The following is a 25,785-nucleotide window of genomic DNA, read 5'->3' as shown; positions in this document are numbered from 1 at the left end:
CACTGCAAAACTCATCAGCGACGTCTTCAGGAGTACAACAAAGAGCCCAAGGTGTTGATGTGGCCTCCAAATTCCCCTAGATCCCGACTTAATCAAGGAGGCATTTGCACATGTCTGCAACCAATAGAACCCAAAGAATCTGCTTCTCATGTCCTGGTGCCAGACTTTAAGGAGACCCCAAAAATGCCATGTTAATGCCCTGACCAGTCACAGCTGTTTACTGCGGGATAAGAGGAGTCTTCACAATAGTAGGCAGGTGAAGTGGTTTTAATGTTGTGGCAGATCAGTGCATGCACAGCCTCTAAATATAGTTTTTACTCGTACTCTCCTGCGGTGGTTGTTCTGGTGACAGATAAATGTAATTAAACCTGTGCCCTTCATAACAAAGTAATTCTGGGTATGATTTTCTGCTTTAAGCGAAAGTGAAAAATAACATTTCACTTGCTAGTTTTGCTGGTAGACCTTCCTGAATGCATATAAGCAGAGCGCAGATTTGCATATAAGCGTAGAGCGTTGAATGTCTCGAGGGCTTGAATGAGTACAGGCCATAGCGGTTTAAGTGGAGCTAGTTATTCAGTGTTTATCTCCGTGGGGACCAGTTGGAGCATTAAGCCTCAGAACAGGGGTTTATATTCAAATAATGTGCAAAATCAAGATGGCTGCAAAAAACCAGTGTGAGTTGATCGTGTAGCAGATTTGGCATCTTATTTGTTGCTTCTTAGTCATATTACTTTAAAAAAAGCAAACAAAAGCAATAAGGTAATGCTAAAATTATTCACTTTTTTTTAATAGACTGAAATGACCAAAGACAATCTGAAACTCTAAAAAACATGAAATGAATGAAAAATACAAAATTAGTTTCCAGTTCACTTGGACCTGGAAGGACACGTGCCCATTTAGTTCCCTTGTAGTGAAGTGAGGGGTGAAGGACTTTAATACAGAGTCTTGTGTTCACTCTCTGACAAACTTTATGGCGCTTGAGCCCATGCAAAACTCGCTGTAAGACTGCAGTTTGAAAGTCGTGGTTCTTTTCCTCCTTTACTAGCAGATTCGAAATATCCTGTGAGCAGCAGGGCTTTGCAAACTGAGCGCAAATCTGCTACTATATCGTTCAGATTCTGCTGTTTCTAGCTTGGTGTTTGTCTACTGTAGGAAAATGAATAAATAATCAAAGGTTTGCGTGTCACTGAGTGAGCGCACATCTATAATGAATGCTACCTAGCTGTATTGGGATAATAAATCTGGTTATACACTCAGTGTTCCTCTGTGCAGCTGACACAGATTTTTATGAGTCATTTCTAATGGGACTGCAGGAAGCTGCTTGATTTGGCTGCAATACAAAGATGCAGGAAACGGGTCTGCTTTAATATGGTAACACAAAAGGACGATAAAGTACTGCTCACATGGGTGTCTACTTGAACTGTCTCTCACTGGTCTTACTCAGCTTATTTTCATATAAAACACTGCACAGAGTCTGAGAGCGTACATGCTTGCAAGCATATTTTATTCCCACCCCCCCATACCCCCTTTATTTAATCCGATTTCTTGTACATCAACATACTATTGCCTGCATGGCTTTTTGTTGCACATGTTAATGCACTTTAACAGCTTTCTGTAATTGTTTTGTTCCCCTGTTCTCCCTCTTTTTTTTTTTCCTTTAATACCTTGGTGATAGGAACCGTGATTCTTGCAGCCTGCTCACTATGCCTGTTTTATCTCTCCCTCCCTCACACTTGGACTACATTTCCTCCTCCTCCTGTGTCTGTGCAGGCACTTTTGTCTTCATAGAGCGATATCTTGCTGGCATGGTGCCCGCATCAACTCTCTAATCTAATAAACACCATAATCAGGCCACTACTTGACTACACCACAGTTGGGGAGTTTCACCCGAGTGTGAGCCCCAGAGGCAGCAAGCATTCAAAGGTTCTGGTATGATGGGGGACCAGCTTGTATATAAAGCTCATTCTCTCTGTGTGTTTACCCTCTGCTGTATATTGCCAGTGTGCTAGCTACAGTGTGTATGCATGTTTGTGTGTCTTGCTCAGAGCATCTGTTGTGTGGATAGTCAAGTCTGTAGGCTCAGTGAAGAGCGCGGCACTAAAGGCCTCTCCCAGCCTCTTTGTGGCTCAGCAGGAGCTTCAGATCTGGTGGGAGGAGGACGTTTGAGGTGCGCTACTCGGTCTTCTCTCCTCCTGACCACACAAAGTAAAACCAGACCAAAGCCCTCCTCTCTCTGTGGGAGATACAGCATCTCTCTGTGGAGGCTGAACACAGTACTGGTGCTCTGAGCCTATTCTGATTCCCTGCTTATTCTCCTCCTCTGCCTCCTGCTGCTGCTGCCGCCTCTACTCTGGCTGCTTCTGAAAGTCTGCAGCTCCGTGAATGCACATCAGTGCCATACCAACACATTAAAGATTAGGTCTCAAAATGGACTTTTAGGACCTTTATTCTTATTATTCTAGTTTGTTAGCAATTTACTGTACCTGTAGTGAATATATATACTCTGTGTATACTTGGATTAGTTTGAGTAGGTCTAGATATTAGTGGGATTACAGCATCTCTGTACTCCTCTCGCTTAGATCTGTGGCATTTGTCTTGCTAAAGTCTGTCTTCACAAGCATTTTCTCAGGAACTGTTTCCTTTTCTTCAGTTGTTCTCGTCTGGTTTCCTTATGTCTCCTCCCCATCTCCTGCTGTGTCAGCATATCACATTTTAACCCTCTTCAAAGAGAAATGGCATTGAAGAAGACATTTTAATACAGTTATTTATTTATTTTTTTACAGGCGCAAACTTTCACAATTTTTATCTTTCAGTGTCTGCGTGGTAGAACATAAAAAAAGAAGCGGTATGATTTGATTTAAGTCATATTAGATTCGTTGAGTCATTTTATCATATTTTTCAGTTGTAATCTACAAAAAATCTCCTACGCAGACTTTATTTTCTGACGTTCTGACACTTTAATGCTTTTCGCTGAATAAAAAGAGTCAGAAGCAATTTTTCATACTTTAGAATGACTTTAAAAAGATGAATCTCAGTATTTAAATTACTTGCAGTGCCACCATACATTGGCAACTATATTCACTGACCACTTTATTAGGTGCACTTGTTAAGCTGCTCATTAACACTTCAATCAGCCAATCACATGGCAGCAACTCAGTGGATCTGGCATGAAGGTCAAAGCGAGCATCAGGATGGAGAAGAAAGGTGATTTGAACAACTTTGAATGTTGCATGGATGCTAGTGCAAGATTGGCCAGATAGGAAGGCAATGGTAACACAAATAATACAAATAAATACATCCAAGTATGCAGAAGAGCATCTCTGAATGCACAATATGTTGAACCTTGAAGCAGATGGGCTACAGCAGCAGAAGACCACACTGGGTGCAACTCTTGTCAGCTAAGAGCAGGAAACCGAGGCTACGGTTTTCACCTGTTCACCAAAATAGGACAATGGAAGATTTGAAAAATGTTACCTGTTCCGATGAGTCTCGATTTCTCCTGCAGCATGCAAGTGGTAGAATCAGAATCCACCCTGCCCTGTGTCAACAAACCAGGCTGCTGAGGCATGCATGGCAGCCGCAGGCGAGTAATTGTGTGGGGGATATTTTCCTGGCACACTGTGGAGCTCTTATCGCCAACTGAAAATCATTTAAACATCGCAGCCTACCCGACTATTGTTGCTGACCATGCCCTTCCCTTTCTGACCACAGTTTGCCATGTCACAAAGGTTAAATCATCTCAAACTTGTTTTCAGAACATGACAATGAGTTCACTGTACTCAGCCAACAAATCTGCAGATACTGTGTGATGCTGTCATGTCAATGTGGACAAAAATCTCTGAGGAATATTTACAGCAACTTGTTGAATCTATGAAATAGTGAATTAAGGCAGCTCTGAAGACAAAATGGGTTCAGTCCAACACTGACAAGGAGTAAAGTGGCTGGAGAATATAAATGTATTTATGAATGTTTGGTAGTATCAGCTGTACAAACTTATGTCAGTAATGCATGATGTATATGTGCATCCTGCTGATCCATTGTTAAACAGTTAACAAGGGATAAGTAGCTCATTTCTTTTACTGGAAATTGATCACTTGATGCAAAAGTTTCCTGTGCTTCCTGCCTCCTGATGCATGTAATGCCTGCACATTTGTTTCCCTGTCTGGTTGAACCTGGCTGGCTGCCCATACACATGGAGAGCATAAATAATATCTGGATATGATTCATTGAAGTTTTTAAATATTTACTGGTTAATTTAATGGTTTAAAGAGTTTTTAAAGTTTTAGGGACTCTTAATCTTATTCTTATTTTGGTAACAGTTTTATTTTGAGGTTTGAGAGGAAATGAAGTCATCATTTTGACAGACACTGGGAAGCATCATTTGCATAATTCAGGACTCTCTTACTGCTGTTTGGAAATTCTGGGATAAGAGTAAGGAGTCATTTCAGGCAAAAGAAGATGAAAACTGCACTCTGTCCTCACAGCCTTGATAAGCAAATGGATCTCATAGGCCACTAATGGGGAACCAAATTAGTTTGACAGTGGCTGTGATGAATGAGATGAGGCCACATGAGATCCCACTAATGCAGTATAATGGCTGATGTGTGATTAGAAGCATGCATTTCAGAATGAATCATATGCCAGACTGCGAAAAGTTTGCAGAGTTTTGAACTTTTTGTTTTTATGTTTTTGCGTCCAAGCTTTGATTTATTCACTGAGAATGTTCAGGCCTTAGTGACGTGAATGTACCTCAGTAACAGCAGAAAACAACCGGAATTACTAGAAGAGTCGGACAGTTTGAGAATTTGAGTTCGAACAGGTTCCAGTCTTGTGATTTTTTTTTTTTTTTCTTTTTCTTTGAGTAACCCTGTTGTTTGTTTTTTCCACAATAAGCTTTTAGTTTGCTATTTAGGGTTTATTTTTCTACATTTTATTAAGTCACATGTAAATTTGGAGAACTGCTAAGGGGATTTTATTACCATTTGGACGAAGTCACAACAGCTGGTTTCCTCCGATTAAAGTCTAACCTGTTGCATGATTTGGTGTGTTAACTACAGAGAAATAGGAGTGGTATCAAAATATTAATCTGCTCCTTTAAGCTGAAATGGTTACATGTATCTGTGCATGAGTGAAGGTAGAGGGGTGCAGAAGTCAAGGTTTTCTCTGCTCGTAGGTTCTAATTCAATAATGACTTGCTAATCACTCGACCTGTGGTTCTAATTAAAAGTGTCATTAAGTGCTCCTTGATTCTAATCAGGTGATGTTTGGAGAGGTTTGGGAGGAGGGAGGGGGGGAGTGTTCTCACTGTTCCATTTAACCTTGAATTATGTAAAAACAACCTAACATGGTCCAATTCAGTCATCATCAGTGTTGTTGTTGATAGAAATTATGTTTACATGTTGTTTTAGTGTGTTTTTTTTTTAAATGTTATTAACCATGTTTATTGCTTTATTATTTAACTGGTTCATGTAATGTAAGTAATTCAATTGTATTAATATATATGTGTATAATTTTTTTTTTATTTCGTGTATGTGTGTGTGTCCAGGGGAAGGAGACGACTGAGGAGGAAGATGAAGTCGCTGTTGGGATGGAGAAAGGCTTTATGGACGAATTCTTTGAACAGGTTTGTTTCTCTCCCAATCCTGATCCTTCCTTCTCCTTTTTTTGCTGTCAATCACTTTTTCTCCATTTACACATTATCAGGCTCATTGAAGGCTAATCACTTGTCAGTCCAGGTAATTTCCTACTCCACAACATGCCCGGGTGTTTTTCCTCTGCTGATATTGAATCTAATCGTGCTGTTTTTTTTGGAGCGCTGTAATCAATCTCATGCCGTTTGTCTTCTCTGGGGTGCGTTTTTATGATTTATAACTGTTGATGTTGTTGCTGGTGTGGCATAAATTGTTCTGCATTTTATTTCATTTGAAAAAGCCTTTATTGATTCAACAAATCACACCAGTGCTCTACTCGCCCAACTCTGAATAACATTGATATTTTTCATGTATTTCTCTCAGTCTTTCCTCGTGGCACGACAGATGCTGAGCTTGTGTGTCAGCGGGGGATCGTTATTTGATCCCCGGCTACATTTGTAAGTTTGCTCACTTACCAAGCAATGAATAGTGCCGTAACAGCCCCCGAGACACAATATCAACCAAAATTAAAACTTTAAAAAGCAAAAACGCGTTCCATAAAAGTGATAAATGGATTTGCATGTCACTGAGTGAAATAAGTAGTTGATACCCAAGCAGATCTTGTTGGAGAAACCCTTATTAGCCGGCACAGCGGTAAGAAGTCACCAGGTTCATACACATCTCAAGAGGGATTTTGGCCCACTCCTCTTTAAAGAAACTCTCTCAGTCCTTTAGGTTTATTGCCAACCACTGCAGTGACAACTTCGTACATGAGTGTTCTGATTGAGGAGAGGAGGTTCTCATACAAGATTTTATGGTGCATGGCCCTGTCCATTGGTCCCTCCTGTACTTTCCTGTACCCTTAGCACATAAACAGCCCTAAAGCATAATGTTTCCATCGCCGTGCTTGACTGTGGGGTTGGTGTCCTGTGGGACAGCTGTCTCTTCCTCCAAACACTGTGGGTCAAGTTGATTCCAAAGAGCTCGATTTTGGTTTCATCTGACCATAGCACTTTCTCCCAGGCCTTCTGAGTCATTTAGATGTTTACTGACAAACTTTAGACGTCCTGTACATGTGCCTTCTTGAGCAGTGGGACCTTGGGGACACTGTGCTGTTCTTGGTGACTGGAAACCCAATTGTCTTCATTATGCAGTTTTTGGCTGATCCACCGCTTTTCTCACGATCATCCTCCTGTTATCTTTCCCCTGATGTCCTTTGACAGCTCTTTGATCGTGTCCAGGGTGGTAGAGAGGCTGGAATGCAAGAAACTGATTCTGTGCACAGACGCGCTTTATACAGATAGAAGTTGAGATCAGGAGTCTCTCAACAATACTGATTGTAGTCTTTAGATTATCGTCAATATTCTGTCTCTCTTCATTAAAATAAAATTACCATAGAAATTAGACTGTTCACTTCTTTGCACGTTTGCAAACTTACAAGTTCATCAGAGAATAAAATAATAATTTTCCACAGCGTAAATTTCTTTTCACATATTTGGGAGCGTGTTCCCAGTGCGTGCCATGCACGTTTGCTGAGAGTACAAGCTGAACATCATTATAGCTCTCAGAGGGAGGGCCTCGTTTCAGCATGGCAGCAGTTGACATCTCCGCCCCAGAGAGAGGGAGACCCACTGGGAATCATCATTCATATGGTGCCAGGCCTGTTTTTACCCGGTGACGGCGTTCACTGTGAGAACAGTAGTGTAATTTTTTTATTACTTGTGTTGTTGGCAGTTATATTTCTTGTATTATATGCGCCACTACTTTCATTTTCTAAAACACCTGGGATTTGCCTTTGAAGTATTTAAATCACCATTGCAAATGCTGCTACAAAGGTGGGTTGGGCGAGGTTGAATGGCATTTAGCAGCATTTTTGAGTTACGAAAAAGGTCTGGCAACCAGCACTTTGATACGTGAGCTTTCAAAGCGCCGTGAGACAACAAACACATCGCCAAAAAGCCGCAATCATCAGTGACTGAGCTGAAAGGAGATCAATCAAAACGTCTGTATAGATATTTAATATTTCAGCACAGACAAGCGTCAAAAAGGAGAAGAAGCAGCCTTCTTTACCGACGTGTGATGGAAATATTGTTTTTATCATCACAATATTGTTGTTAAGTCATCAAAAGCACTAATTCATGCAACTGGGCAGCATATAGATGTGAGTTGATTAAATGTGCTCAGTGACTGCCTGCGATTGTTTAACACACTCCACCTCTCCACTAGGGATGGGTACCGGTGTCCGGTGCTGTGGTGTTTCGACAGAAGAACGGAGACGGCTTGGTTTGTAATGGAACGTATATATTCAGCAGTAGTTCGCCATTTTACATCTCACCATACACTTCACTTCTTCTCTCCTTCCATCATCCTTAGTCACAGAGCCCCCTACTGGTAACTGAGTATATGTTCATATTCAGTCCCCCTTGTAAGCAACCCTTCACCATCTTAGCAGTGTATGTAAACACAACATCTCTCCTCATTCTCACAGAATTCTACTACCTCAGTATTACTTACTTAGCATGGCAACATTACTATTTGCACAGAACATTATCAGTAGTAAACTTTGCAACCAGACAGCATTTTCAATACCTATTTCACTTATAACATTACTGGGTGTTTGAACTATACCCGTGATCTTAACATACAATCTTGTTATGGTGCCTAAATCGTCCTTTATAATGAATACTTGTACTGTTAAGGTTACTGTAGTAACTTAACAACCTTAAGTCACAAAACTCACAAATAAATCACAGTAAATCAATCCTCTATTATACTTGGACCTCAGAACTAGCAGTATGGAACTTAACATTAGCACCCAACAGCTCAAGCGTGTTTTTTTCACTTTTTTTTCTTTTCATTTTTTTTTTTTTAAACTCATTTCATAACATAATCCTTGGTCCAAGCTGGTAACTGTCTCGGTCTGTTAGGAACAGAAGGTCTTTTAGGAGTTTCTCTTGTGTTATTTTCAACCTCGTCACCAGCCTGCAACGGCTCAGCATTCTCTGCGCAGCAGAGTGAGAGACGGGCTGCATTCCATCTCTTTCCATCACTCAAGATGAAGGTGCTCAGTCCAGTCTGTTGCTGCACTGACAGTGGATCAGTGAACTGTCTCTCTCCCTTCCCCACTCGGAAAGGTTTACGTATCCGCACCCTGTCACCGACCACAAGCTGGGGAGGTTTTGCCCCCCTCTTTGCATCAGTGTAGCGTTTACTCTTACGTTGCTGGTGAGAGACTCTGGCCCTGCATTGGTCATACTGTCCTGTGTCTTTGGGAAACGGCAGGACATTTAGCTTTGTTCTCATGGGTCTCCCTCTGAGAAGCTGGAACGGAGCTGCTCCAGTCGTTGCATGAGCTGTAGCACGGTAATTCTGTAGCATCTCTGTCACGGCGGGCTTCCACAGCTTCTGGGACACCTGTGCAGCCTGAACACAGTCCTTCAGCACTCTGTTGAATCTTTCTACACACCCGTTCGCTTGAGGGTGATACACACTTGTTCTGATGTGCTTGATGCCCCTTTCCGTCAGGAAATCAGCAAAGGCAGATGAAGTGAATTGTGGTCCATTATCTGTGGTAAGCTCACAAGGGTTTCCCTCCCGTGCAAAAACTGAAGACAAGAACCTAATCACAGTGTCTGTAGTAGCTGATGAAGTAAAGGCTACTTCTGGCCATTTGCTGAAGTAATCGACCAGTGTGATGGCAAACCTGCAGTCCTGCGACCCGCGGTCAAAAGGTCCAACAATGTCAACGGCCACATGCTGAAAGGGACCATCTGGAAACTGAACCGGCTGTAAGGGAGTAGGAGCAGTTTTGGCCGTTTTGTCACACAATTGACAGACTGAGCACGATGACAGAATCGCATGGACTTGAGTATCCATGCATGGCCACCAGTAAAGCTCTCTGAGCCGCTGCTTTGTGCGAACTATGCCCTGGTGACCTTCGTGTGCGAGGCATATCACCTTTTCCCGCAGGGACCTTGGGACCACCAGACGTGTCCCCCGGAAAACCAACGGTGATTCCACAGCAAGTTCATGTCGCACCAGGAAATACGGCTGTATCTCAGGTGGGAGAGACCTTTTCACCTTAGGCCAGCCTGAGCGGATAACCTGTTGCAGCAGAGAAAGGTCAGGGCAGTCCTCACATTCAGCTTTAAAATCCGTCAACGGTGTCGCTGTCAAGAGAGGAGAAACTTCAGCTATCTCCAAGAGAAGGTCTTTTTCAGCATCAATGTCAGTGCTGGAGTACATCAGGGGAACCCGTGAGAGGCAGTCTGCGATGACATTCTGAACACCAGGACGGTACTGCACATCATACTGAAAACACATCAGCCTTGCAGACCATCGTGCGATTCTCATGCCCGCTCTGTTCATACCTTTGGTGCTGAGAAGGGTAGTAAGAGCTTGGTGGTCAGTACGAAGTGTGAATCTGCGGCCCCATACATATGTACGCCATCTTTCCACCGCCCAGACACAGGCTAACGCCTCCTTTTCTGTGGTGTTCGGTGACAGTGTTCGGGAGGCGAACGCCACAACCCGCTCCACTTGATCTGGATGTAACTGTGTCAACACAGCGCCTAGCCCATAGTCTGATGCGTCTGTGGTGATAAAAGCAGGTAAGTCAGGGTCATAGACGGCAAGTGCGGGACTTTCCAGAAGGAGTTTTTTCAGGTTACTGAAGCTCTCATGTGCTGCCTCGTTCCACTGGAGTTCGACTTTCATGTCTGTTTTCAGCAACTGTCGCAGTGGTTCCACCAGTGTAGCATAATCTGGAATAAATTTACTGAACCAGGATGACAAACCCAGGAACGAGCGCAATGCAGCCATATCCTTTGGAGCAGGAGCCTCAGCAATAGCAGTAAGGTGATGTTGGCTTGGACGTAAGCCTTCCTTTGAGATTACATGGCCCAGGAATGTGATGTGTGACTGGCAGAAGGAACTTTTCCCAGCATTAATCTGCAGGCCGACATCTCTGAGACGTTGGAGAACAGCTTGCAGGCGTGTATCATGCACCTCCTTTGATGTTCCGTAGACGATGATGTCATCCAAGTAGTTGCGAACACCAGGCAGATCTTTCAGGACCGTTTGCATCATTTTCTGGAACGCCGAAGGTGCTGATGCTAGGCCAAATGGGACACGTGTGAACTGGAACAGTCCCTCATGAGTGATGAAAGCAGTCAGCTTGCGGCTCTCCGGATGCAAAGGTAATTGGTGGTATGCTGAGCTGAGGTCAATCTGGCTGTAGTGAGTGGCACCTGCCAAGTCAGAAAACAGATCCTCCATATGAGGAAGAGGATGGCAGTCAGCAATAATGCTCTTATTGGGTTCACGAAGGTCAACACACAGTCTCAACTCCTTTTTTCGCTTTCTGGCCACGACCAAAGGACTCACCCACTCAGCTGCATCGATCCTTTCAATTATGCCAGCTTTGAGTAAGCGAGAGAGTTCTGCTGACACCTCTGTACGTACACTTAATGGCAGGCGTCTCAGCTTTTGGCGTACAGGCCGCACATTGTTGTTTACCTGTACTTTATGGATGAACCCTTTAACACATCCAAGTTGAGCTGGTGGAATAGGATCAACATTGTACACAGCAGACTTCTGGTTAGACGAATCCGGCTCATCTGCAGTTTCATCCTGAATACGGTCCACTTTGCCTCCGACGATGCAGACGTTCAGTGCTCTAATGAGGTCGAGGCCTAATAGCGGGGAACCAGCTTTGACAATGTAGAAGGAAGCAGGAACTTTTTCATTCTGTGCATGCAGTGCAACTGATGCAGGCAGACAACCCATCACAGCCAACTCATCTTTAGCATAAGTAACTAGTTTGACTTTAGGTCGCACCAGTGAACAGTCTGCAAAATACTGTCTGTAGATAGTTTCTGGCAGAATAGACACGGAAGCTCCAGTGTCTACTATCAGCTCTACTGTCTTAGAGCCACCTTGTACAGTTTCAATGTCGACAGTGCAGGTAAGCTTATCTTGAATAGCTGCCATCATTTTAGCATCTTGCACGCACAGTACTGCCAATTCTGGAACCACTACTTCTCTCACTTCACTGACTGACGACTTACATACCTTGGCAAAATGTCCCTTTTTCCCGCAGTTATTGCATTTTGAAGAAGCAGCCGGGCAGTTTTTATCATTAGCTAAGTGCTTGTGAGAACCACACCTGAAGCACTTCCGCTGCTGCTGCTTTGAACCTCCCCGTTTGCGTTGGTCTGGAGTGCAGCCTTTAGCGGGGCGAGGTCCTCTCCTCTGGTCAGAGTGGGAATTTGCCGCGTCGACTGTCTGAACAGGCGCGGTCGGACACGAGCCGGGTGTGGAGAGTAGAGTAGCGTTTTTGACTGCTGCTTCTACCTGGCTCGCAATAGTTAGAGCCTTATCCAGTGTGAGTTCATCCTCCAGTAACAGTTTGTCTTTCACAGCGCTGAGATGAGCATTGGAGATCAACTGATCTCTTATCATTTCACTTTCCATTTGTCCAAAGTAGAGCTGGGCGATAGAACGATAACGATATGTATCGCGATATAACTTTTACTCGATAGAGAAATTAAGCTATCGCGATAGACCTCGCCGCTCTTGTCCTCAAAAAAAAAAAAAAAAAAAGGTCAGCCAATCCAAATTAAGTAACGCGGAGCCGAACCAATCACAGCCGCAGAGTCACGTCGCGTGACTTGTTACCGTATAGCACAAGTGCCAAGCCGCACGTGTGTTTGTTTGGGAAGCAGCCAGCGGGTAATGGAGGAAATGAGTGTGCCGACTAGAAAAATCAACCGAGCGTGACCGAAGAGAAAACAGATGATGGTTCCAATGCCGGAGAGATTGTCGAACGGAAGAGCTAAAGAAGTTCCGTAGTGGGAAGGTATTTCGGCTATTTCAAGTCTGACAAAAAAACAGAGTAGCGTGCACTGTAAATTGTGCCGAAAGCAAGTCTGGAAATACAATAAACTGGTGCATGCATCACACTGTGCGCCACGTTATTGTTTCGGTGAAATGAATTTCTACAATACTGTTACTGTTAATTCTACTCTCTGCAATGTTTAAATACTTACATATACACACAGTTACTGTCCGTCCACACATACGACTCGGTTCTGCTTCTATGCCCCAGCTTTGTTTACTTTTTCCCACCGAGGCTTCTAGACTTCTGATTGGCCAGCATTTCGGCACGGTTAGGAATCTAGCGCCACCTGCTGCTTTGGCATGTTCATAGCAGCGTTTTCCTTCATTTCTGCCTTTATGTGTGGACGGGATTATTTTTTAAAACGAAAACGGAAAATCTCAGTTTTCAAAAATACCCGTGTACGTGTGGACGTAGCCTCAGTCTCTGACTGGAAGCGCTAATTCGTCATTCGGCTTTTGTCAGACTAAAGTAACTGTTAAAACTGTTTGAAAAGCTAAGCTATACAACAAGGAGAGATTGAGAATTTCCTTTCAGTTCTCAGTTTATTTGATATTGACAAAAGTTAGTCAGTTTTGTCTGTTCTTCTGTAAAACAAACTAAGATTTATTTTTAGAATTAATATTTTGTTTCTAAGTGGAATTGACAATTTAGTCTGTTTTGTTTGTTCTATTTTGAAACTTAAACGCTTTAGCGGCTGCCTTTTGTGTAGTTTGCAATATTTGCCTTTATTTATCTGAAAAAGTCTCATGTTCCTTAAGTACATCTACCCTGTTGAACTTATTATGGGGAATAAATATTTAAATAAAAACAAGCTGCTGATTATTTCACATTTTACTTGTGAGCAACGGCACATTTAAATCTTACAAATATAGTTATTTGGCTTATATCGTGATAGATATCGTTATCGCCTGAAATGAAAAAAAAAACATATCGTGATATGAAAAAATCTCATATCGCCCAGCTCTAGTCCAAAGTTACAAGATGAAGCTAATGCTCTTAGAGCCACCACATACTGAGAAACAGTCTCATCCGCTCGTTGCATAAGCTGTCTGAATGTATGACGGCACGCCACGACATTCACTTTCGGCACAAAGTGCTTCTCCAGTGTGCTCATGGCGTCAGCATATGTATCACCTTGCTCCGGTAACGTGTAGAATAACCGCTGTCCCTCCGGGCCCAAGCAGTGTAGCAAAACAGCGCGTTTCCTAGCATCCGGCCATGCGTCTCCCGTGGCATTGATTACTAGCATGTAATTGTCGAATATTTTCCGCCATGTAGTAAATGGAATCGGCGGCTCACCTACATGTGGAAGAAAAGATGGTGGACTCGGAACTGATGCACTCATCCTCGTCGCCAATTTGTGGTGTTTCGACAGAAGAACGGAGACGGCTTGGTTTGTAATGGAACGTATATATTCAGCAGTAGTTCGCCATTTTACATCTCACCATACACTTCACTTCTTCTCTCCTTCCATCATCCTTAGTCACAGAGCCCCCTACTGGTAACTGAGTATATGTTCATATTCAGTCCCCCTTGTAAGCAACCCTTCACCATCTTAGCAGTGTATGTAAACACAACAGGTGCCATGATGGCACCGGTTCTGACATAAACGGTAGTAACCAGACCGAAAAGCAGCGCACATTTCGGTGCTTTATTTCGGTGCTTTTTTTTCCTGAGCTGTGATACACTTTAGATTCTAGCCAATCATTTTACGTTTCCGAGGATAGTAGGCGGGGCCAGGTACGTACGTTCTGTTAGAGCAGAGCTACAGATTAAAAATGTCCAAGGCGAAGCGGTCAAAAGTCTGGCTGTACTTCACAGCAAAATATGCAAACTCAGCAGCCTGCAACAAGTGCTTTAAGCTGATACTGTGATACTGTCAAAGGAGGTAACACCTCGAATCCGATGAAACACCTGGCGACGCATAGCGTTTTTTTTAAAAGCCCAGAAATGCGCCGTATTTGATAGCTTGCTGCGAGACCTCACACCGAGCACATCTACTGCGGGTGGGTTGCCTGTTATGCAACATCCCCCAAAAACAGGAAGAGGAGAGTCCTGGCCCCTAGCCCTGCCAGTGTAGCAGAAATGATGACGGATGATGGTGGCAGCAGCCGTTCTTCTCTGCGTGAGTAGCTAATTTACGTTGAGTAGGCTAACCACGTTATTACATTAATGCATGTAAGGTGAACTAGCAAACATCATCATAGCTACATGCGGCTGTCCTCTTGTTTGATGGCAGATACTCCCTTCACCCTGGCTAAAAAGGCTAAAATGACCAAAGAAAAAGTGGAAAACAGTTAAACATGAGAGGTTTAGGACAAAGTTTGTGTTTTTTCCATTGTTTAAGCACTGCTTCCAGCCAAGAGTGATACCATGTATGCCCCATAGCTGCAGAAAAGGCTAACATTGTTATATTTTTACAAAAAACAGCTGAACATGAGAGGTTTTTGGACCAATTTTGTGTTCTCCATTCTTTAAGCACCGGTTTGAGCACCGTTTGAGCACCGGCACCGTTTCAAAAGTACCGATTTGGCACCGGTATCAGATAAAACCTAAACGATACCCATCCCTACTCTCCACCCACTTCCAGCATTAGCTTTTAGATTTCTCCATCAACCATAACTTCATGTAAATTTAAATGTGGTGAAGTGCACACCCTGCCAGATGTTTGAGCTTAGTAACAAGTTTGTGTTAAACTGGCTCAGTTTTGGAGAAACTCGGCAGCAGAGGCAATCAAAAAGCACCTTATAGTATGTAAATATTGATAATAAATGAGTAATTAGTCTGTGAATACCTCTTCTGACTGTGTGCGTATCCTCGGAAAACCTTTTCTTGCTTGGAGTCATCTGATCACAGGTCAATCAAACAGGCCACCTCAGCTGCTTCTGTCCACAGTCTTATTATTTTATTCATGAGCCAAAGAATGGGCAAGAGACGAAATGCAGATTAACCAGAAAATCGAGAGCTTGTCTACTACAGTGGTCTCTCAAATGGAGCAAAAATGTTAATGCGCACAGAGTGGGGAAGTTATGCTTGTAGTAGTTGGCTCGGCATCGGCTGCTTCATTCATTCTTCACCATTAGTGGCTCATTCATGTGCTTCGCGGCTATCAGATGACTACTAATGTGTTATCTTGTTACTGCAGCAGGTCCCTCAAGTGCTTTAACCACTTAAAGTTTTTAGTTTTTTCTTTTTTAAATTCAAGGTTGATCGGACTCTGGGAGCAAGAGAACCCACACAGGCACTGCACGGAAACCAGGAAAAGGACTAAGGATAAACTGGAACCAGTGACCACCAGAATGAATGGTCTCTGGTGGCTCTGCCATGCTAATCTTTTCTGGCATGCACTTTTCTACCAGGGAATGATTACTTTAAATCATTCAGGATTTTGGAGGCAATTACCTTCATGCTGCGATGAAACATTCATGTCCCCATCAACAGGGCAAGAAGGGACACTCAATAATTTGACTGTGAAAATGTTGTTAATCATGTCTTCAAAACATTGAAGATTTTAGACTGACATGTCCAAGTGTTTGTACCCCTCTCCTCAAAGCAAAAAAGGAGGAAATGGTTTTGGAAAAATGTCGTTCAGTGCCAGAATCAATGCTTAGTCACTGTGCAGACTCATGCTCAAAACGTATGCTCTCTTTTTTCCCTTGTTTTTCTGAGTCTGAGCTGTGGCCACCTTTTAAAACATTCCCTGTTATTAAGATCACAGGTGGCTAAGGTGGCAGTGGCAATATTTGGTGCACATGCTAGTATACGGTGAAGGGGGGGACGACACAATAGAAGAGCACCATCTAAAACAGGAAGAGAATCATCAATCGGCTTGTGACTCAGCAATCTGGCACATCTGGTACAGCTGTCCATTTTGTTTAAAAGCTTATCTAATGTTCCGATGTTGCCTATCAAGGGTGTCATGGCATGGGAGGCTGGGCACTAGCGAAGCAGGTAGATGGCCCATCACAGTAAGAGTTTTTCTGTTCAGTTCAGAATCACCAGTTTTTGTTTTTTGTTGTTGTTGATTTTTTTTTTTTTGTGGAAAGCGAAGCACTGGACAAAGCCCACACAGGCCCAGGGAGATCATGGATTTGAACCAACAACCTTCATTGTGTAAAATGACAGTGCTAAGCAGTGCACCAATGTGCTGCCCCGTTGAATGCAAAATATGAAACAATTTTGGTATCTCTCAGCTACGCCTGTACGTCAGCAACCAGAACAACACATTTTTATATTTAAAAAGAAAGTGCAGAGAGTTTTCTATTCTTTCTTTCTTCAGCTGCGAAGTCTAAAACTCCTGAATCTGAGGTTTGACAGTCAGTACAGAGGTAATCCAGGGTATAGCTTCAGAAAGTCTGTAATTATGGGATGTTTTAGCTCCGGAGGATCGCTGCAGGCTGCAGCCATTTCTCTCACATTTGTCTCATTTATGTTCTTCTGCTGCTTCCCGCTTCTGACAGACTGTCTGTATCCCTGATATAGAAACACAGCCCTCTTTATCTGTCTGTAATTTTCAGTCTGTCTCAAGTGAAGAAATGAAGGAGGCAGAGTTTGACTGAAACATGTAGACAGAGGGATCCACAGAGAGCGGTTTGACACTGAGCTAAAAGCTTCAGGGAGTGTGAGAGTGGCAGAGTCGTTAGGAGAAGTTAGACAGCAAGACCAGAGAGGAAGAACGGGTATCAATATGTGACAGAGAGATGTAGATGGTGAGTGGAGCAGAAGAAGAGCAGGCGCGGTCAGGCTTCCACCCCGACTGGGTGTGTTAATTAAGCTTCCACTAGTGATCTGCAGGGATAACGGACGGTGGAAATACCACTGTGACCTTGAGTCACACTGTAAACACTGAGTGTGCATATTGATTTTATGTTGTGGAATTTTTGTAAAGATGAATGTAGCCACCTATGGTCATGCTTAGTATCTATCTGTGTGCATGCCTGTTTATGCGATTACTATGCGATTATGTAACAGTCACTGAAACTGCCCACCCCACATGTCACACAATGAAAATTGTAACTAAAAGAATTGCTTATATTTCCGTAATCTTTATTAGTGCTGTTGAAATAGTGGCTACACAGAGAAGTTCTAATTAGTTTAATTAGAAAATTAATTTAGGATCTGCTTCATGTGATGTGGCTCGTCTTTGAAGCTCATTAGCCCGGACATGCGTTCACAATAAAGTGATTAAAAAGCTCTATTTTTTACATTTAAGTAGCGTTTTTACTTTGTTGATTATGAAAATTTGCAGTGCAGTTTTTCTCTGCAAGCTTTTTCTGATACGTGCTTTTATAAATGTTTACAGTACTGTGCAAAAGTCTTGAGCCACTCCTTTCTTTATATTTTGCTTCCGAGGAGATGGGTTTGCCTTGAAGAATAGTTTTCAGGCTTTCTGAAGTTTTTCAAGGTCTTTCTTTAGACATAATCTGCTCCTCACTTATTTTCAGTCAAGTCCTTGTATCTGATCATCTTCATAGGAATATTTTTTTCCTTTCTTTTTTTTGATTGTATGCCAAACCACAACGGAAGTCTCAAGGTATGAAGCAGTGTTGTGTATAAAAATAACTTGGGAAAGAGCCAATTTTAAATGATATCTTTATACTCTTTGTTACTAGCAGCCTGTACAATAATGCATCACTTGTTCTCATTTGTTTAGTTGAATCTATGAAAAATACAAAAGACAAATGTTTGACAGTGTTTTTTTTGTTTTTTTTTCCCCCAGTAAATTTCAGAAATACTTTATTAATCCGAAGGATTAATAAAGGATTATATCCAAAAGAGCAGTTACTGAAAACTTCTTTTCCACATTGTGTGGCTTTTAGAAAACTGAGGTCTATATGTATCCAGGAGGTCATGAGAGAAATGCAACAGTGAGCGCTTACAGCCATCTGCAAAACACGGTGGAGGCTCCGTCCTGGTGGTGTCAAGATGAACTTTGGAATGACTTTTAGGAAGGTGAAGAGCTACTTGATTATGAGTAAGCTCTTATGTAATACAACTCAAGTTTAGCTGAATTGTTTTGCTTTATGTTCTGTGTTTCCATATATGTTTGCATGCTTCTCCTATTTCTCATTCTACTAAAGAAACATAGAGACGTGATGGGTGGCTCAAGACTTGCACAGTATGTGAATCATTAGACTCCTGCTATAAAGTAATCATTTCTTATGTATTCACAACAGCAAGTGTGTGAATACATTTGTATGCAATATGTTGAGGCTTTAATCTGCTTTGGCGTTGTCTGAGTATCAGATCGTTTAGATGGATGCAAACACTACTCTAAGACGCAACTAAATCTAAATTGTGATGCTGTAGAAAGAGTTTAATTTGAAGATCTAAAGATGGATAGTAGATGAGGCTGATATTTGAAATTATGAACAATTTTGAAAAAAATGTTTTTAAATATGGATAATTCGAAGAAAATAAGTGCCTAACAGTGAGCTAAAAAAGAAAAGGCAGAGAAAAGATCCTCATCTTCAGCTATTTGTCAAAAAATGTCTTACTTTTCTTACATTGTGCAACAGAGCCCATTTATGCTTCACCTGATGATGCAAGAATGAAGTGAGCCAAAGCAAGAAAGACTCGCTGTGGCCTCGAGGCTCCTAATCATTCTCCTTACCAGATAAAAATGAGACTTTTACACTAGAATAACTTAAAACTAATGAATTACTGCAATATCCAGCTGGGATTAAGGCTGCTTAACATGACATTTGTACAAGACACAGAGAATAATAACAAATGTCTTCGGTCAAAAAGTCACAAGCAGTTGCAAAACTACCCTCAAAGTACGTGTATCAGTTTGTTTTTACACATCTGTGGGCTTTTTAGCCTCATCTGATCATGTTTTTCTCTCATACCAATAAAATTTATCTGATGCCTTATAAGAGCAGAGAGATGTGCCATGACTCACTAACGTGTGATTTCTAAACCGAGGCAGCTTAAAGTGGTTTCATCTTCTACTCTCTTTGGCGTCCTTCCTTTCTCCAGTCCTTTCTCACTCTCTTACATCTTTAACTTTTGCTCTCTTTCCCCCATGACGTTTAACTCTGCATTCACCTAAGCGACACACCCACGGTGTCTGGTCTCTCTCCCAGTTGTCTTTCAGAGCCAATTATGTTATTAAAAAACAGAGCCAATCAGAAGCCAATTAAAGAGATAACTGGCGAATAATCACCGGGGCTGAGAAGGGGAAATCTCAGGTTTGTAGTAGAGCTGTGAAAACTGACAGAGGAAAAGTGGAATTAGAGTTAAAAAGCCAAGCCAGAGAGATGTGCAAGGAAATGACCGGAATGACATTGGATAGGCTGGCCTGTAGCAGAGCAGGTGTAAAGGAGGAGAAAATGATCAGCAGTTTGATGGACTGAGATGAAAGTAAAGATTGATGAAGTCACTGACAGATGTGACCCGCTGATTTTCCGGCTGTCACCGAGAGCCAGAGACGGCACAGCTGGCTGCCAGGCAGCAGGAAGTATAGGCGAGAGGTGAAGGGGTAGAATATCAGTCCTGAACCTCAGTGGACTTCAAAGGAGGAGATGAATATGATGCACTTCAAGGATCAGTTTTTGTCAGTGTGCTTAATGACTGGGTTAAAGGCATTCATTTCCATTTATTTGCTGTCGATAGCACTCGTGTATCTGTAAGATACGTAGGAGGCAGCAGCGGGTTACTGGGAAAACTTTTCCTAGCTCACTTATCAGTCTGTAGTACAAACAAGCCAGATCTTGAAATCTGTGTCAGAATTAAACAGGGTATAAATAAGAGAATCGTCCAGTTTTGCATGGAGAAATGATGACTGAGGCTGGATGAACTTGGAAAAACTTTCATATTTGTGGTCTTCACAGCATCTGCCAGGTGAGTCACAGGTGCTTCCTGCTACGGAGCAGATCTAAAGCACCTTTTTGTGTCTCGCTCTCTTGACAGGTGGAAGAGATCCGGGGTTTTATCGAATCGCTGGCAGAGAAAGTTGAAGAGGTGAAGAGGAAGCACAGCGCCATCCTTGCCTCACCCAACCCAGATGAGAGTAAGGCTCTTTTTTCTGTTCTGTTTTCTAGTGTTTAGCTCTTTAAAATGACATACTCAGGGTAACTCTTGCCTCAGAAATACTGTACTTTTGTTCTGATGGGACTCGACTGCCTTAGGAGTTTCCATTCAGGTGAAACTATAACTTATATTCTTTTAACCAAAGTCCTAATTTATCCAGAATTTGAATGGGTTTTTATTAATCATATCCACAGTTTTATTTCTCACTTGTTAAACTTGGGGCGATCGTGGCTCAAGAGTTGGGAGTTCACTTTGTAATCGGAAGGTTGCCGGTTCGAGCCCCGGCTTGGACAGTCTTGGTCGTTGTGTCCTTGGGCAAGACACTTCACCCGTTGCCTACTGGTGGTGGTCAGAGGGCCCGGTGGCGCCAGTGTCCGGCAGCCTCGCCTCGTGTCAGTGCGCCCCAGGGTGGCTGTGGCTACAATGTAGCTTGCCATCACCAGTGTGTGAATGTGTGCGTGAATGGGTGGATGACTGGATATGTAAAGCGCTTTGGGGTCCTTAGGGACTAGTAAAGCGCTATATAAATACAGGCCATTTACCATTTACCATTTGTTACCTACCGCCCAAAATCATAAAATAAGAGATGCCACCACTAGAGCAAGTTTAATGATTTAAAAAAGGGGCCTACAACAAAGTAAAAGGATAAGGCCATGTGCAGTACCAACCACACTGATGTAAACTAACATTAATGGGGAAATAACCATCAAAAGAAATGGAGAATATACCAGTCCAGAGACACACGATACGCCCGACCACAGGGCTAGGTAGAGACCGCTTGTGCAAAACCATCCTCAGATCTCAATCTAGCTTTGAAGGCTTAAAAACAACCTTAACAAATCACTAAATGTTGTGTTGGTTTTAATTTCTTTCTTTACCCATCGATTTGTTGCTCCCTTATTTCCAGAAAGAGTGATTCGCCATGACTTGATTTCTTGATTCATTCAGCCGAGGTTACTACGACTGACCCCTTGTTTTCACCTATCACTGTTTAATGATAACATCAATGTTTAATACTGCAGTGATTCAGTAATGAGTCAGAGAAGCTTTTAATGGAAAGGAGAAAGAGAAGAAAGCCAAAAGTCACAGTTTGCCGTCTAATGTACGACGGCAGCCAAAAGCAGGATAATCGTCGCAGAATCCGCTGAACAAAGAGAAGAAAAATGACTGTGTCGTTTAAAAGAAATTGAGGAAATAAAGAAAAATTTGTCAGAAAGAGCAAGAAAGGCTGTGTGCAGACTGGAGACTTCAGTAGAAGTCAGAGGACCTTGAAAATGTTTCAAAGCGCTCCACCAATCCGTCCTCTCTCTGCTTTTGGGGCATTTATACCCTCACGGTGAAATCTCTTACCTTCCCGTTTCTCCATTTTTCTCAGTTTTTCTGCTTTCTGTCTCCATCACTCTTTACTGCTACATTTTCCTTTTCAGCTGCTGTTAACCATATTTCATACTTCCCAGTTTCTCTGCTGTCTCTTTGCCCATTTGTGCCCCTCTTTACATTGCTTTTGTTCAGTCTGTGCTGGATACTCAATCCATCGTTCCTGCTGTCTTTTTGCTCCACAATCTCTCATCACCTCTTCTTCTCTCATTTTATATCAGGGCATTGATCTTGACCCTTGTTCACACAAGGGGGATGTTACTCATGCTAGTGACACCTCCTACTAATAATGTTCCTTTCCTCCTCACTTATTCCCTGCCTCCCCTCCCGCCTGCAAATATATCTATGTGCTTGCAGCGGCAGGCATCAGATGGGCCCTTTATCTATCCTGAGCGTGCAGATGGACGCACTGAGCGGAGCAGCAATGAGGAAAGGTGTTGCATTTATGATACAAATTCTCCTGCAGGTCATTTCCTGACTGAAATGACTGTGAATGAAATCAGAGCCGTGTGTGCGCCTTTGTGATAAATGCTAAAGAACCGTACATCAATCAACGATTGATGTAAATGTCAGGGTTGTTCATTACAGGTAGGTCGTTATGTTCTGTACTTTCTACCCGTTGCACTGTGACCACTGACGGCGACTGAAATAACCTGGAACGTACATTCAGGACGCTCATTCGTTTGCTGAGTAGGATTTTTATACCCTGTGTGTTTTTGTGCATATATTTACATATTACATATTACTGCTTTGGTTTAGCAGTAATTTCCCTACATCAGTGTTTCTTGTTACATTTCCTTACATTATCTGTTTCTGGGACCTGAGGCATGACTAAATTTAATAAGTAGTATGATAAGTAGGATGTTGAAGACTGATCTGCTAGGCGTGAGAAAAAAGAGGAAGACCACAGAGGTTCATGCATATAGTGAAGGAAGGTTGCTGTGGCAAATGTGGATGCTTTGCATAGGGTGAGATGTGGGCAGATGATCCACTGTGGCCACCCCTAAAGGGAACAGCTGATAGAAGAAGGAGCACTTAATCTCTTTAAACAGGCACTGGATAAAAATTCTCCACAAAGGAAGGAAAACATTTATGAAATTCAATTTCAAAACCACCTTCTGACAACAGTTTAGTGTTGGAGCAGCTTTTTAAATTAATCTGCATTCATAAAAATGCCCGTCACGTTAAACATGATGTGCTGGCGTGGATATCTGCTGGCTCAGAGTTTTGGACATTGTCCCTGGCTAAGTCTTCATATAATAGCTGGTGGGATCCCTAAATGATTAGCACTAAAATAACTAATAACATTTCCATGATAATAGATGCTAATCTTATGATGTGAAATGGATTTGTTTTGCTATTTCATGATCAGAAGCCACAGTCTTAGTAAAACTGAAACGTTGACCTAATGAGAAACTAATCTCAAAAAAGAGATTCAATTCATCCTGGTGGGAACACAATTGTTTTTTCCAATTTCATCGTTTATCTGTGCATTATAAGGTCTGCATGTGTATATGTGTGTGAGTGTGGTTGTGCGTGCCTGTGTGAAAACATCATTTTTTTTGTTTTGGCTGCTGTGGTTCTAATTGTGATTTTGACATTTCCCTGCTTCTGCTGGAGTGTGTCATCAAAAGTAATTGCACAGTGGCATTTCATTGTGAAATCTAATGCATGCAAGACCTACGCTCATTCACTGCTGTATCGAAAATGGAAAGTCTTGCTGATATTCACTGATTTTTTTTTTTCCTCCCCCGTGGTAAGATGAATCAGTTCTGCTTCTGAAGGTTCCTCCCATCAAATCAAACTTTACCTCCTTGCTGATGCATAATAGGCGAGTCTGTCCTTTTCTTATCCTCTTCTAGCACAAGTATTTTGCTACTCATCCAAGAATCTTGACTCTTAACTTCTGTTGCTTTTCCCCCCACATAAAAACGGGTGTTTACAGAGAAAATATCCAGTGAGCGGCAGTTCTGTGTGAAAATATCTTGTTGATGTCAGAGGAGAATGGCCAGAGTGTTTCAAGCTGACAGAAAGGTAGCAGTAACTCAAATAACCACCTGTTACAACCCAGGCATGCAGGAAAACATCTCTGAATGCAGAAGATGTCAAATCTTGAGGCAGATGGGCTACAGTATCAGAAGAATACACTGGGTGCCACTAGTGACACCTAAAAACAGGAAATTGAGGCAACAATTTGCACGGGCTCATCAAAAATGGAAAAATGTTGCCTGGTCTTTTGTGTCTCAGGTTCTCCAGCAACATTCAGATGGTTGGATTAGAATTTAAACAGCATGAAAGCATAAATCCATTGTGCCCTATGTCAACGGTTCTGGCCCTGTAGTGGTGTAAAGGTGTGGGGATATTGTCTTTAGTACCAGTTGAGCAGTGTTTAAACTCTACTAGTGTCCGATCATTGCTGCTACCATGTCCATCACTTGGTGACCACAGTGAACCCATCATCTGATCACTGCTTCCAACAGAATAACACACCATGTCGCAAAGGTTAAACAATCTAAAATTGGTTTCTTGGACATGATAATGACTTCACTGCGCTGCACTCAGATGGCCTCCACAGTCACCAGATCCGAATCCAATAGTGCAGCTTTGGGAGAGAATCACATCATGGGTGTGCAGCCAAAAAAAAAATCTGCAGGAACTATGTGATGCTCTTATGTCAACATGGAGCAAAATCTCTGATCACTGTTTCCAGCAGCTCATTTAATCTGCTTTGAAGAATTAAGGCATTTCTGAAAGTAAAAGTAAGGGCAAGGTGTACCTAATAAAGCGGCCTAAGCATTTAAATGGGAGTAGTGGGTTGTGCGTTATATTGAAAGAGAGAGAGAGGAAAAACACTGCCATATTTTTTTTTTTTTATCCAGTCTGCTGCTACTGATGAAGTACTATATAATATGTAAGATTATTTACTTTTGTTTGTTTTAATAGAGATCTATTAATCTATTTGTGCTTCCACCATGGCTTCAAAAACATTTCACATCTCCCCAGGAGCTGCGCGCTTGGCCAGCTTCACAACCCCGAATCCCTCCTCTTCTTCCCCTTCTGCTTGCTGCAAACTTTCACTGCCCGAGATGTTTCCTCAAGAACTCCACAGGCGTAGATCCTACATTCATACGCACACACATATTGTCATGCATGTAGCCTCTTTGCGGTGTTACTTTCGCCCCTGCATTACACATTATCCCATATCTCAGTTTATCCACCCCTCTGAATGAAGCACAGAAAATTACCTCAGGGGAATTGCCGTATGCTGTTTGTGTGCTTTTTTTGTTTGTAGTTAATTATGTGTTTGTGTGGACGGTTTTCTGCAGCTGCGTAGAATAGAAGTTTCACAAATGATGATGGATTCTGTAATCATCTGTGTCATAATGTGTATTAAGCCCATATGTTCTCATGAGTGCATTCCTCTAATGCAGGAAGAGAAGCTGCAAATTTAAATTTAGAAACATTATTGATTTTTCCATTCACAATTAAATGATTGCATTATTTGTTTTAGCTTGTCGCACTGGCTGTTGGGCACAGCTTCTCATTTTTTGATCAGTGAGGCAGAATATATAACAAAAGGTCAGCGTTCATTACTTTTCCTACACAGTTGCATCCACGTCCTCCACACTCTGTTAGTCCCGGGAGAGTGTGAAATTTCTAGGATACAGTGAGGCATGCAGTTATTTTCAGTTGGGAGTATTCAGGTGTTTTTAAAGCACCTTTTTAATCCACATTAGGGTTTGTGACACTGAGACATTGTGGTTGTTATGGATGATAATCAGTAGCTTTCAGAGATTGTGTGTTTTCTAGTAACGCATTACCGCCCGCTGTGGAAACTGAAAG

The 25,785-nt window shown here is 42.3% G+C and overlaps 1 protein-coding gene across 4 annotated transcripts in view; it reads left to right on the top strand.

The window, feature by feature from the left end:
* LOC146654130 (syntaxin-1A-like) overlaps positions 1-25,785 on the top strand; it is an 87,362-nt gene that overhangs the window by 15,414 nt on the left and 46,163 nt on the right. For 3 of the 4 annotated variants that reach the window (XM_085429202.1, XM_085429203.1, XM_085429205.1), the window contains exons 2-3: positions 5,546-5,623; positions 20,446-20,545. In XM_085429202.1, coding sequence (XP_085285328.1) covers positions 5,546-5,623; positions 20,446-20,545 — 178 coding nt within the window. Of the gene's footprint in view, positions 1-5,545; positions 5,624-13,895; positions 14,657-20,445; positions 20,546-25,785 lie in introns of those variants that run through there. The other variant, XM_085429204.1, reaches the window with a different exon arrangement.

Source organism: Rhamphochromis longiceps, linkage group LG14, assembly GCF_057381845.1.
Source record: "Rhamphochromis longiceps isolate RC_006_pf linkage group LG14, R_longiceps_female_GT1.1, whole genome shotgun sequence".
NCBI lineage: Eukaryota > Metazoa > Chordata > Actinopteri > Cichliformes > Cichlidae > Rhamphochromis > Rhamphochromis longiceps.
The sequence above is the reverse complement of the archived record's forward strand: the minus strand, read 5'-3'. Positions and strand labels throughout refer to the sequence as shown.